This window comes from Tachypleus tridentatus, chromosome 12 (assembly GCF_004210375.1).
Source record: "Tachypleus tridentatus isolate NWPU-2018 chromosome 12, ASM421037v1, whole genome shotgun sequence".
NCBI lineage: Eukaryota > Metazoa > Arthropoda > Merostomata > Xiphosura > Limulidae > Tachypleus > Tachypleus tridentatus.
The window spans coordinates 117484795-117498014 of record NC_134836.1 but is presented as its reverse complement, the minus strand read 5'-3'; the positions used below and the strand labels follow the sequence as shown (position 1 = coordinate 117498014).

The 13220-nt window shown below is 35.5% G+C and overlaps 2 protein-coding genes across 2 annotated transcripts in view; both read right to left on the bottom strand.

The window, feature by feature from the left end:
• LOC143234467 (receptor-type tyrosine-protein phosphatase N2-like) overlaps positions 1-13220 on the bottom strand; it is a 562455-nt gene that overhangs the window by 235110 nt on the left and 314125 nt on the right. The window lies entirely within an intron of this gene.
• Positions 372-13220, bottom strand: part of LOC143234472 (receptor-type tyrosine-protein phosphatase N2-like) — a 33847-nt gene continuing 20998 nt past the window's right edge. The window contains exons 8-11 of the mRNA XM_076471859.1: positions 10735-10788; positions 9103-9167; positions 3277-3350; positions 372-2114 (exon numbers count right to left, since the gene is read on the bottom strand). Of these exons, the coding sequence (XP_076327974.1) occupies positions 2043-2114; positions 3277-3350; positions 9103-9167; positions 10735-10788 (265 nt within the window). The 3' untranslated portion in view covers positions 372-2042. The remainder of the gene's footprint in view (positions 2115-3276; positions 3351-9102; positions 9168-10734; positions 10789-13220) is intronic.

Genomic DNA, 13220 nt, shown 5'->3' with positions numbered 1-13220 from the left:
ACTTGATTAATACAAAACTTACACTAGTGTAATACCAAACTGTTTGTAGAGATTTTATAACTTTGTTTTACTGTTCATAATAAAGTATTTCTATAATTGTTTACCGTTTTAATGTTTTGTTTTTCAATTGCAATTATTAGTGTAAAATTTGTTTTGAAAACTTTGTACTTTGACAAAAGGACCATAAGTAAAAATTAACGACTGTACAGATAATTATCAGCCCTGATTCAAATGATAGGTTCTTCTTACACATCTATCTTTGTGTGGTTACTTCAACCAGTTCCATCATACAGTGGTGGAGATTTGAAGGATGGGGTAATTTTTATAACAGCGGAGTAAAAGACAAAAACAACAAAAGACTTCCACGCCACTTCAGTCGTAATGCATTTTATTGAACCTTGGTAACAGCGGGTGGTCATATACAGTTTGTACACCTATACATCCAATCAAACAATCACAAAAATAGTAAGAAGAGTTTGAAAATATAGTTTTCTTGAGATATCAGAGCTGAAACAACAACAACACACCATCAACATTGCACAAAAAACATTTGTATTTATTATTTTTGAACATTAAAAAACGGATAACAATAATGTTGATTAATTTCAAACGTTATGCCTCGTATATCTGACTTCTGGCACGTTTTCATTTTTCAGGTGCGTTCACAAAATTTACGCTTATGTACCGATTGGGATTTTGTTGTTGTATATATATAATACTTTTTTTACTGAATATACATTGTTTTATAAACTTAAAATTTCAGAATAAGACCTTACCACAACGCAAAAGTATCGAGTGTAATACGCTTTTCAGCCTCTCGGTAAAATATTACAAATTATAGAACAATAAACTAGAATTATAATAATTTAATAAATAACTTTATCAGTATTGTGCAGTAATTAAGAAGTTTTTCACACAGTAGTTTCAAAATAAAATGATTTTCTTCAAACGTCTTTGTGCTAGGCCTTATTATTTACCGTGGTTACATTAAAGGCAGTCTGTCTCTGCGCACAGTGCATGGATAACCCACTAAGCCAAGAGAATCGCAAAACCCATAGATATTTCTAAATATGCTACATATATAAGTAGATAATCATAACAATTGTTTAACTTGGTGTTCGATCAATTAGAATATAAATAAATGTTAGTTTCAAGATTGACAGTTTACGTCACCATCTTAAAAATCGATGCACCAATTAACACACAGTATTTAGTGTTAAGGTTAACAAACGCTGGTAAGTGGACTCGCTATTTGTTCTAATTATACGTTCATAATGATAGATTGTTTTGTTTATACTTTACTTTCCGGAATATGAATACAATTGACCTCGCAAGACTGAGTTTTTAGTTTTCCCTGAGAGATGGCGCTTCGGAACTAAACCCAACTTTGATTTCCTACTGTTACTTCTGGGTAATGATGTACCATCGTTTTTAACAGTTAATATTTTAACCAAATCGTGCAAACTTTCACCTCACCCTATTTAGTTCATTTCTTCATTATACCCAATATCCCTAAACTTTTTATTTTAAAATAAGTTTTTAATTTTAGCAGATAATTGAAATGAAATCGTTATTTTTTCGAACTCCTACTGTTCCAAGAAATTTTTGATAAACTAATATATATTAGTTATAATATATATATATATACCGAAAGAAACTGAAATGTCAGAACTAGGCCCCGGATTTAGCTCCCCACCTTTTCTCTTATAACACTGAAATATATTGGTATCCGCTTCAATTTCGAAGACATCACAAAACGACAAATATTCATATATATATATGTGTGTGTATGTTTATGTATATATATATATATATATGATGCTTAGATTTATAATTTTCTTTTTTTGAAATTTGATTAACCTAAATATCGTTTAGGGTCTTCTACGGTTCACTGGGGTTAAACTACTAAACACGTAACAAACCTACTAAAAACAGAAATTACTACACTGGACTTTTACTTGACTGTTGGGTTGGAATGTTTGAAAGTTTTATCTTGTTGATCCATTTCTCTTTGAAAGGGTTTCGGTCAACGAACTGTGGTGTTACTGAGATAATGCCTTCAAGATGGCGTGTACTTCCTCTGCCACGGCCATCAAAGCGAATTCAAACTGAGCCTGTAAGAAACGTTGTTTAACTTTTAATCAGCGTTATTAAATACAACTATTCCTTCACCTTACGAATGTTACATAGGTATCTTTGATCTATATAAGTTAAGCATGCGTACAAACATCAAGTCGCATGTTTCGAGGACAACCCGCACGAAGGTCTTACTTCCTTCAAGATAAATATATACACAATGGCACAGACGAAGCGTAACCAAGCTTTGTAAATGTTTTAAAATTGGCAATTAGTTTGGTTACCACAGGTCGAGTGAACTTTGGATAACTACGCTGTGTTTAAAAAGGCGCCTGCGTTTGTTGTATATACAAAAACACGTCTGGATGCATTGCATATTTAATTTGTTCTCTGTGTGTATATATGTATAAAACTACGCTTGTACGTCAGGATATAAAACAATTTCTACTTTAATTTTTAGTGTATAAAAACTACACCTGTACCTGAGGATATAAAACAATTTCTACTTTAATTATTAGTGTATAAAAACTACAACTGTACCTGAGGATATAAAACAATTTCTACTTTAATTATTAGTGTATAAAAACTACAACTGTACCTGAGGATATAAAACAATTTCTACTTTAATTATTAGTGTATAAAAACTACGCCTGTACCTGAGAATATAAAACAATTTCTACTTTAATTATTAGTGTATAAAAACTACGCTTGTACCTGAGGATATAAAACAATTTCTACTTTAATTATTAGTGTATAAAAACTACGCCTGTACCTGAGGATATAAAACAATTTCTACTTTAATTTTTAGTGTATAAAAACTACGCCTGTACGTGAGGATATAAAACAATTTCTACTTTAATTTTTTGTGTATAAGAACTACACCTGTAAGTGAGGATATAAAACAATTTCTACTTTAATTTTAGTGTATAAAAACTACGCCTGTACGTGAGGATATAAAACAAATTCTACTTTATTTTTTTTGTGTATAAAAACTACACCTGTACGTGAGGATATAAAACAATTTCTACTTTAATTTTGAGTGTATAAAAACTACATCTGTAAGTGAGGATATAAAACAATTTCTACTTTAATTTTGAGTGTATAAAAACTACACCTGTACCTGAGGATATAAAACAATCTCTACTTTTAAGTTTTTTGTGTGCATAAGAACTACGTGAGGATATAAACATATTTTTTTACTTTGGTTTTCACTGTTCCCCCTCGTTGGTCCCGGATGTGTTCCAACGTAGCTGCGATGTCTATTTCCTTAGCTCCTATAAAACAAACAAACAGTAAGAAAACATTTCATCGGTTTGAGTGAACCGGATACGTATATTTAAGAACAAGGTTGTAACTACATTTGTTATCTTCGTTGTGACATAATTTCTGATGGTAATACTTGGTTTGTCATTTACAATGTATTCTTAAACCAAGTTTTTTAAAAATCATATCGCGAATCACCGTTAACGATAACACATTCTGGCCAATGTACTGTCAACAATGTAAGTAAAAAAAACAGACCAGATATTAAAGGCAGAGGCAACACATTGACTTCAATAACTCTTGAATTTTTCCTACAGATGAAGTAACCCATTAACGAAACCATTTCTGTTATCTAACGGGGACAGCGATAGTAGATAAAGTTTGAAGGTTATTTATTTAATCAATGATGCACAGATAATCGATTTTGCACATATCATTGGAATTAATCTACTAATGATAAAAATCGCACACCGAGTGCATCTAAGATTTCTAAGGATATAAGATACCTGACCAGTAGTTAGATTTTTAGATTCTAGTTTCTCCTGGTGTAGACATATAATCAGTATGGCTTGAGACTACGATTGTAATGGCTGGTTTCACTTAGTTAGTGGCCATGGTGGAAATACCCAGTAATGAAATGTCATGATTTTGGTGTTTTCCAATATTAATAGTCAAGATAAACCTAACTTTATAAAAACTAGCGGAAATCAGACTGTTGGTAAACAGTTGTCCTACTTCGTGACGACAAGAAACTCACTTGAAATAAAAATATATCTCAGAACGGCTGGTATGGGTATTAACACTTTTATTGGTAAGGAGAAAACAACGTTTCGACCTTCCTAGGTCATCTTGAGGTCAAGAAACTCTCTTTCTTAACCTGAAGATGACTTAGAATGGTCAAGAAACTCTCTTTCTTAACCTGAAGATGACCTAGAAAGATAAAGAAACACTCTTCCTTAACCTGAAGATGATCTAGAAAGGTCAAGAAACTCTCTTTCTTAACCTGAAGATGACCTAGAAAGGTCAAGAAACTCTCTTTCTTAACATGAAGATGACCTAGAAAGATAAAGAAACACTCTTCCTTAACCTGAAGATGATCTAGAAAGGTCAAGAAACTCTCTTTCTTAACCTGAAGATGACCTAGAAAGGTCAAGAAACTCTCTTTCTTAACCTGAAGATGACCTAGAATGGTCAAGAAACTCTCTTTCTTAACCTGAAGATGACCTAGAATGGTCAAGAAACTCTCTTTCTTAACCTGAAGATGACCTAGAATGGTCAAGAAACTCTCTTTCATAACCTGAAACTGACCTATAATGGTCAAGAAACTCTCTTTCTTAACCTGAAGATGACCTAGAATGGTCATGAAACTCTCCTTCTTAACCTGAAGATAACCTAGAATGGTCAAGAAACTCTCTTTCTTAACCTGAAGATGACCTAGATAGGTCAAGAAACTCTCTTTCTTAACCTGAAGATGACCTAGAAAGGTCAAGAAACTCTCTTTCTTAACCTGAAGATGACCTAGAATGGTCAAGAAACTCTCTTTCTTAACCTGAAGATGACCTAGAATGGTCAAGAAACTCTCTTTCTTAACCTGAAGATGACCTAGAATGGTCAAGAAACTCTCTTTCATAACCTGAAACTGACCTAGAATGGTCAAGAAACTCTCTTTCTTAACCTGAAGATGACCTAGAATGGTCATGAAACTCTCCTTCTTAACCTGAAGATGACCTAGAATGGTCAAGAAACTCTCTTTCTTAACCTGAAGATGACCTAGAAAGGTCAAGAAACTCTCTTTATTAACCTGAAGATGACCTAGAATGGTCAAGAAACTCTCTTTCTTAACCTGAAGATGACCTAGAAAGGTCAAGAAACTCTCTTTCTTAACCTGAAGATGACCTAGAAAGGTCAAGAAACTCTCTTTCTTAACATGAAGATGACCTAGAAAGGTAAAGAAACTCTCTTTCTTAACCTGAAGATGACCTAGAATGGTCGAGAAACTCTCTTTCTTAACCTGAAGATGACCTAGAATGGTCGAGAAACTCTCTTTCTTAACCTGAAGATGACCTAGAATGGTCGAGAAACTATCTTTCGTAACCTGAAGATGACCTAGAAAGGTCGAGAAACTCTCTTTCTTAACCTGAAGATGACCTAGAAAGGTCAATAAACTCTTTCTTAAGCTGAAGATGACCTAGAATGGTCAAGAAACTCTCTTTCTTAAGCTGAAGATGACCTAGAATGGTCAAGAAACTCTCTTTCTTAACCTGAAGATGACCTAGAAAGGTCAAGAAACTCTCTTTCTTAACCTGAAGATGACCTAGAAAGGTCAAGAAACTCTCTTTCTTAACATGAAGATGACCTAGAAAGGTAAAAAAACTCTCTTTCTTAACCTGAAGATGACCTAGAATGGTCGAGAAACTCTCTTTCTTAACCTGAAGATGACCTAGAAAGGTCAAGAAACTCTCTTTCTTAACATGAAGATGACCTAGAAAGATAAAGAAACACTCTTCCTTAACCTGAAGATGATCTAGAAAGGTCAAGAAACTCTCTTTCTTAACCTGAAGATGACCTAGAAAGGTCAAGAAACTCTCTTTCTTAACCTGAAGATGACCTAGAATGGTCAAGAAACTCTCTTTCTTAACCTGAAGATGACCTAGAATGGTCAAGAAACTCTCTTTCTTAACCTGAAGATGACCTAGAATGGTCAAGAAACTCTCTTTCATAACCTGAAACTGACCTATAATGGTCAAGAAACTCTCTTTCTTAACCTGAAGATGACCTAGAATGGTCATGAAACTCTCCTTCTTAACCTGAAGATAACCTAGAATGGTCAAGACACTCTCTTCTTTAACCTGAAGATGACCTAGATAGGTCAAGAAACTCTCTTTCTTAACCTGAAGATGACCTAGAAAGGTCAAGAAACTCTCTTTCTTAACCTGAAGATGACCTAGAATGGTCAAGAAACTCTCTTTCTTAACCTGAAGATGACCTAGAATGGTCAAGAAACTCTCTTTCTTAACCTGAAGATGACCTAGAATGGTCAAGAAACTCTCTTTCATAACCTGAAACTGACCTAGAATGGTCAAGAAACTCTCTTTCTTAACCTGAAGATGACCTAGAATGGTCATGAAACTCTCCTTCTTAACCTGAAGATGACCTAGAATGGTCAAGAAACTCTCTTTCTTAACCTGAAGATGACCTAGAAAGGTCAAGAAACTCTCTTTATTAACCTGAAGATGACCTAGAATGGTCAAGAAACTCTCTTTCTTAACCTGAAGATGACCTAGAAAGGTCAAGAAACTCTCTTTCTTAACCTGAAGATGACCTAGAAAGGTCAAGAAACTCTCTTTCTTAACATGAAGATGACCTAGAAAGGTAAAAAAACTCTCTTTCTTAACCTGAAGATGACCTAGAATGGTCGAGAAACTCTCTTTCTTAACCTGAAGATGACCTAGAATGGTCGAGAAACTCTCTTTCTTAACCTGAAGATGACCTAGAATGGTCGAGAAACTCTCTTTCTTAACCTGAAGATGACCTAGAAAGGTCGAGAAACTCTCTTTCTTAACCTGAAGATGACCTAGAAAGGTCAATAAACTCTTTCTTAAGCTGAAGATGACCTAGAATGGTCAAGAAACTCTCTTTCTTAAGCTGAAGATGACCTAGAATGGTCAAGAAACTCTCTTTCTTAACCTGAAGATGACCTAGAAAGGTCAAGAAACTCTCTTTCTTAACATGAAGATGACCTAGAAAGGTAAAAAAACTCTCTTTCTTAACCTGAAGATGACCTAGAATGGTCGAGAAACTCTCTTTCTTAACCTGAAGATGACCTAGAATGGTCGAGAAACTCTCTTTCTTAACCTGAAGATGACCTAGAAAGGTCGAGAAACTCTCTTTCTTAACATGAAGATGACCTAGAAAGATAAAGAAACACTCTTCCTTAACCTGAAGATGATCTAGAAAGGTCAAGAAACTCTCTTTCTTAACCTGAAGATGACCTAGAAAGGTCAAGAAACTATCTTTCTTAACCTGAAGATGACCTAGAATGGTCAAGAAACTCTCTTTCTTAACCTGAAGATGACCTAGAATGGTCAAGAAACTCTCTTTCATAACCTGAAACTGACCTATAATGGTCAAGAAACTCTCTTTCTTAACCTGAAGATGACCTAGAATGGTCATGAAACTCTCCTTCTTAACCTGAAGATAACCTAGAATGGTCAAGAAACTCTCTTTCTTAACCTGAAGATGACCTAGATAGGTCAAGAAACTCTCTTTCTTAACCTGAAGATGACCTAGAAAGGTCAAGAAACTCTCTTTCTTAACCTGAAGATGACCTAGAATGGTCAAGAAACTCTCTTTCTTAACCTGAAGATGACCTAGAATGGTCAAGAAACTCTCTTTCTTAACCTGAAGATGACCTAGAATGGTCATGAAACTCTCCTTCTTAACCTGAAGATGACCTAGAATGGTCAAGAAACTCTCTTTCTTAACCTGAAGATGACCTAGAAAGGTCAAGAAACTCTCTTTATTAACCTGAAGATGACCTAGAATGGTCAAGAAACTCTCTTTCTTAACCTGAAGATGACCTAGAAAGGTCAAGAAACTCTCTTTCTTAACCTGAAGATGACCTAGAATGGTCAAGAAACTCTCTTTCTTAACCTGAAGATGACCTAGAAAGGTCAAGAAACTCTTTTCTTAACCTGAAGATGACCTAGAAAGGTCAAGAAACTCTCTTTCTTAACATGAAGATGACCTAGAAAGGTAAAAAAACTCTCTTTCTTAACCTGAAGATGACCTAGAATGGTCGAGAAACTCTCTTTCTTAACCTGAAGATGACCTAGAATGGTCGAGAAACTCTCTTTCTTAACCTGAAGATGACCTAGAATGGTCGAGAAACTATCTTTCGTAACCTGAAGATGACCTAGAATGGTCGAGAAACTCTCTTTCTTAACCTGAAGATGACCTAGAAAGGTCGAGAAACTCTCTTTCTTAACCTGAAGATGACCTAGAAAGGTCAATAAACTCTTTCTTAAGCTGAAGATGACCTAGAATGGTCAAGAAACTCTCTTTCTTAACCTGAAGATGACCTAGAATGGTCAAGAAACTCTCTTTCTTAACCTGAAGATGACCTAGAAAGGTCAAGAAACTCTCTTTCTTAACCTGAAGATGACCTAGAAAGGTCAAGAAACTCTCTTTCTTAACATGAAGATGACCTAGAAAGGTAAAAAAACTCTCTTTCTTAACCTGAAGATGACCTAGAATGGTCGAGAAACTCTCTTTCTTAACCTGAAGATGACCTAGAATGGTCGAGAAACTCTCTTTCGTAACCTGAAGATGACCTAGAATGGTCGAGAAACTCTCTTTCTTAACCTGAAGATGACCTAGAAAGGTCGAGAAACTCTCTTTCTTAACCTGAAGATGACCTAGAAAGGTCAATAAACTCTCTTTCTTAACCTGAAGATGACCTAGAAAGGTCAAGAAACTCTCTTTCTTAACCTGAAGATGACCTAGAAAGGTCGAAATGTTGTTCTCTCCTTATCAATAAAAGTGTTAACACCCACACCAGCCGTTCTGAGATACAGTTGCCCTACTTGTTGTTAGTTTAAAAGTAGCATGCTGTTGTTGATAGACAGTTGCCCCACAGGTCAGCTCTGGACATATAAATAGACAACGTGTTGTCAGAACATTACAGGTATTGGGTACTTTTATTCGACTACTTTTGTGTTAAATATCTATGCTCTACGTGAAAAACGTAACCGTACAACTTACCTTTGGCCATTCTGTTCAGTACCATATCAATAAGACAGTACGTTCCTGTACGGCCAATCCCATCACTGTAAAACGATATATTATATTACTGTAAATTGTGAACATCTGGTACACACAGAGGTTGAGTACGTTTTACCACAGAGATTTTGGAAACAATCAAAATGTACAGTCCATATTGCCACGTCCGGTCATTCTATATGTGTCGTAAGGCTGTCATGTCCTAAAGAAACCATCCTTCTTTGAGCACTTTCCATAATCCACTTACATTATTACAACAAAAGTTTTTGCATCGCTTATTTCAACAGTCTGAATGTAAAACAAACAAAAATGTCCTGAATTGTTACGAGACTTAACTTGCGACTTTTGCGGTAGTTTGGTGGAAGGTACTGATGCTTCAGATGTCACTGAGTCGAAGGAAAATCACCACTTTGAAAACTGTAAATCCTGCCGATGTGAAAAATAAATCTTTATGATTTTGATGTATGAATATTTTACTTCAGGATGGGCTACTACATATCCTTTCCAAAAGTGGTCAGTTTTCGGTGGCGTCGCATTACTCGCGAATCCTAAACCATGTACATGTGTAGTCCTTATATATTCCGTTCCACCATAACTTTCACATCTACTGTATCTGTCACGTAGTATACTGACTTGGGTACTCAAAATCGTGTCAGTATAACGTACTCGAACCCCTTTATGTGCTAATGTTTCACAGATCTAAACATGTGTAAATGTCACATTAAAAAAAAAATTAAACACGTTCATTATTATAATAACAATAACGCCGCCATTAAGAATGACATATTTAATATATAAATATGTTTGCCTGGATTTGTTTATACTTTCCAGCCCCAATAATAATAGGCCTACAAACCATATAGCGTCAGATTAACCATCCATCAAACGCTATCGTGTCTACCAACATACAAGATCAACTATTTTATAGAAGAAACAAGTCGAATCCGGCAAATTCGGCAAAAATAAATTGCTTTTAATTCATACTATTTCGTTAGGAGAGATAAGGTATGACACATATTTCTGATTATATAATACGGCTATAGTATAATATATTATAACACTCAAATAATCGACTTCTGTTTTACACCTTCATTAATAGTGTCGTAACAGGTAAAAAACGTATAATTATTCGAAAATATTTATTATGTGTAGATCGAGAAACAACTGAGAGTCTCTTACACTTATTGGTAATACAATACAGATGGCGTTTTTGTTTAATTTGTTCTTAAGTGACGTACAGAGTTAAGAAAATACGTTTCAAAAAAAGGAAGAAAAATGAAATGGTCATGGACTCTATCGGTTATCTTCGGGCTCAAAAGGAGCTCCTAAACGAAAATGCCCCCCAATGGCTCTCGTCCTCAAGGTTACAGAATTACGTGGATAAAATTCAGGGTTCGATTCTCCGCGGCAAACACAACACACAGTTTAATGTGGCTTTGATTTAAAACAGCTAAATCTTCTAATGCTCAGCGGTAACTGTGGGAGGGCAGCTAAAATTTGAAGTTCGATCCCAGTGGTAAGCGCAGAGCAGACAGGCCAATGTGCAGGTTTAGACTTAAACGTACAATATTATAGAAAATTAAGGTTGTTGTAAAAAAAAAAAAAAGTGCTTACCTGCAATGTACCATTATGGGACAGGAGCGACCTCTGTAGGATTTGTTTACCTTCCTGAAATAACACAGTTTCTTACTAAGACTTCTTTCATGTAAGAAAAATTAAATAAAAATTTGAAAAACTACATTATTTCAAATACAGAAATACACGAGTTTAATTTAAAGTATATCTTGTGTTCTCTCTCTCTATGTGTGCGTGTTTTTAATACTCTGATGACAGTTTTTATTTATGAAATATTGACCACAATGTCAAAATAAGGTCGCGAGGAAAGAAATTTGGGTCCATTTCTTAAGTGAACAACAAAACGTGTTACTAATTCTTAGTATGGTCGTTGGACTAGAAAGACTTTGGAGAAATAATATTTCATTCGTTACCCCAGCCTACCGACACAGAAATTGAACAATAAAACAGGACAAATATAGGACTACGTTACCGATTGCTTCCTGCAATATAACCGTGGTGGTGGGGACAATAAAGGGCCTATAGTTCTGGATTTGTGGGAACCTCAAAGGTTCACACCGACCACTAAACGTCATCTAAGTCTTCTATTTGCTAGTAAGTAAGTGTGTGGTGGATTTAACGCTAACTACATCCAGATAGAATCTTAAACTGTAATACATAAATGTCTAGTTCCAAACGTCACTTTACATCGATAAGGAATTTCGTTGACAATTTGAGGTACGCGGAAAATGTCAGCTCGACGCAATCTGTGCATCGTTGTTCTCACGGTTTAGAGTTCATAAACTATATTTGTAAACACACAAAGTGAACCATAATAATTGTTAGTAGTAGTGTACTTGTCAAACTCGAATTTTCTCTAATTACTAAGTGGTACTACTGGATAATACTTCCTTACAAGTGGTACTACCAGACAATACTTCCCTACAGGTGGTACTACCAGACAATACTTCCTTACAAGTGGTACTACCAGACAATACTTCCCTACAGGTGGTACTACCAGACAATACTTCCCTACAGGTGGTACTACCAGACAATACTTCCCTACAGGTGGTACTACCAGACAATACTTCCCTACAGATGATACTACCAGACAATATTTCCCTACAGGTGGTACTACTAGACAATACTTCCCTACAGGTGGTACTACCAGACAATACTTCCCTACAGGTGGTACTACCAGACAATACTTCCCTACAGGTGGTACTACTAGACAATACTTCCCTACAGGTGGTACTACCAGACAATACTTCCCTACAGGTGGTACTACCAGACAATACTTCCCTACAGGTGGTACTACCAGACAATACTTCCTTACAAGTGGTACTACCAGACAATACTTCCCTACAGTTGGTACTACTGGACAATACTTCCCAATAAGTGGTACTACCAGACAATACTTCCCTACAGTTGGTACTACTGGACAATACTTCCCAATAAGTGGTACTACTGGATACTTCTACATGACATACGTGATATTTTACCAATTTCAAGAGCAGGCTTTTGGCACATCCCACACTGACACTAATCTTTATAATACATTCTCAGAACATATTAAATAAAATACTGTGGGTTGTCTAATCAAACAGCCCTCGTTATTTCTTCAGAGAGTATATCTTCTTCCACCGTCCGTTTTACACAAATTATGTTTTACTAAAAACTTACCTACTGTCTTCCTTCAAACGTGCTTTGTCGATACACCTCTTTTAATGGAACCCCTTTCATTCAAACAGTTTTCAATCAGTGCTCCTTTATTTACAGATTGTGCTTCCTTTAGTCCACAATAGAAAAGTTGTTTCTTATAAGCTTCCTCGTAATATTTTCTTTGTTTACACACTGGTTGTGTTCACAACTCCCTCACTTACATTTACAAATCTCCACGATCACTCATTAAATTCATTATGTATCTGTTAGGGTTTTCTAAATCTATCTCAGTTTTATCTTTACTCTAAGCTTAGAATGTGGCTTCTGTTAACAGTAATCAAAAAATGTGCAATGAAAACCAATTATAATTAAAACGTAAATTTGCACCTTTAATAGTAACATACTGGGTGGAAAGTGACGTATCATTACTCAGGTAAATTCCCAAGTCCACGGGAATATTCCATGACAAACAAGATTCCAATAATTTTGGATATTGGAACATTACAAAACACCTTGATGAAGACTCCTCAGAAGAGCTGAAATCCACCAGAGGTTCTTATATGTGGAAAAAGAAACAGAGAAGGGCTAACTTGCAAGAGAGTGTTGGGTTAGTAACAACAGCAGCAGAAGTAGGAAGGTGGGCTGTCCCTTAGCCATCCATCACTTTTGTGACTATGCAATTATGTCAAAAAAATTGCACGAAACACAAAAATGATGGACAGTCAAGGCTGGTTAGTTGGAGATTTCCAGATGGTCCAAATGAAGTGATCATAATGTATGTCCCAGAAGAAGAAAAAAAGGCTAAAGCCACTTCTAAATCTACATCAAGCGTGAGTGATTCCTTGCCAAATTTGAACTTATAATAATTTGGTGCCATTAGATGA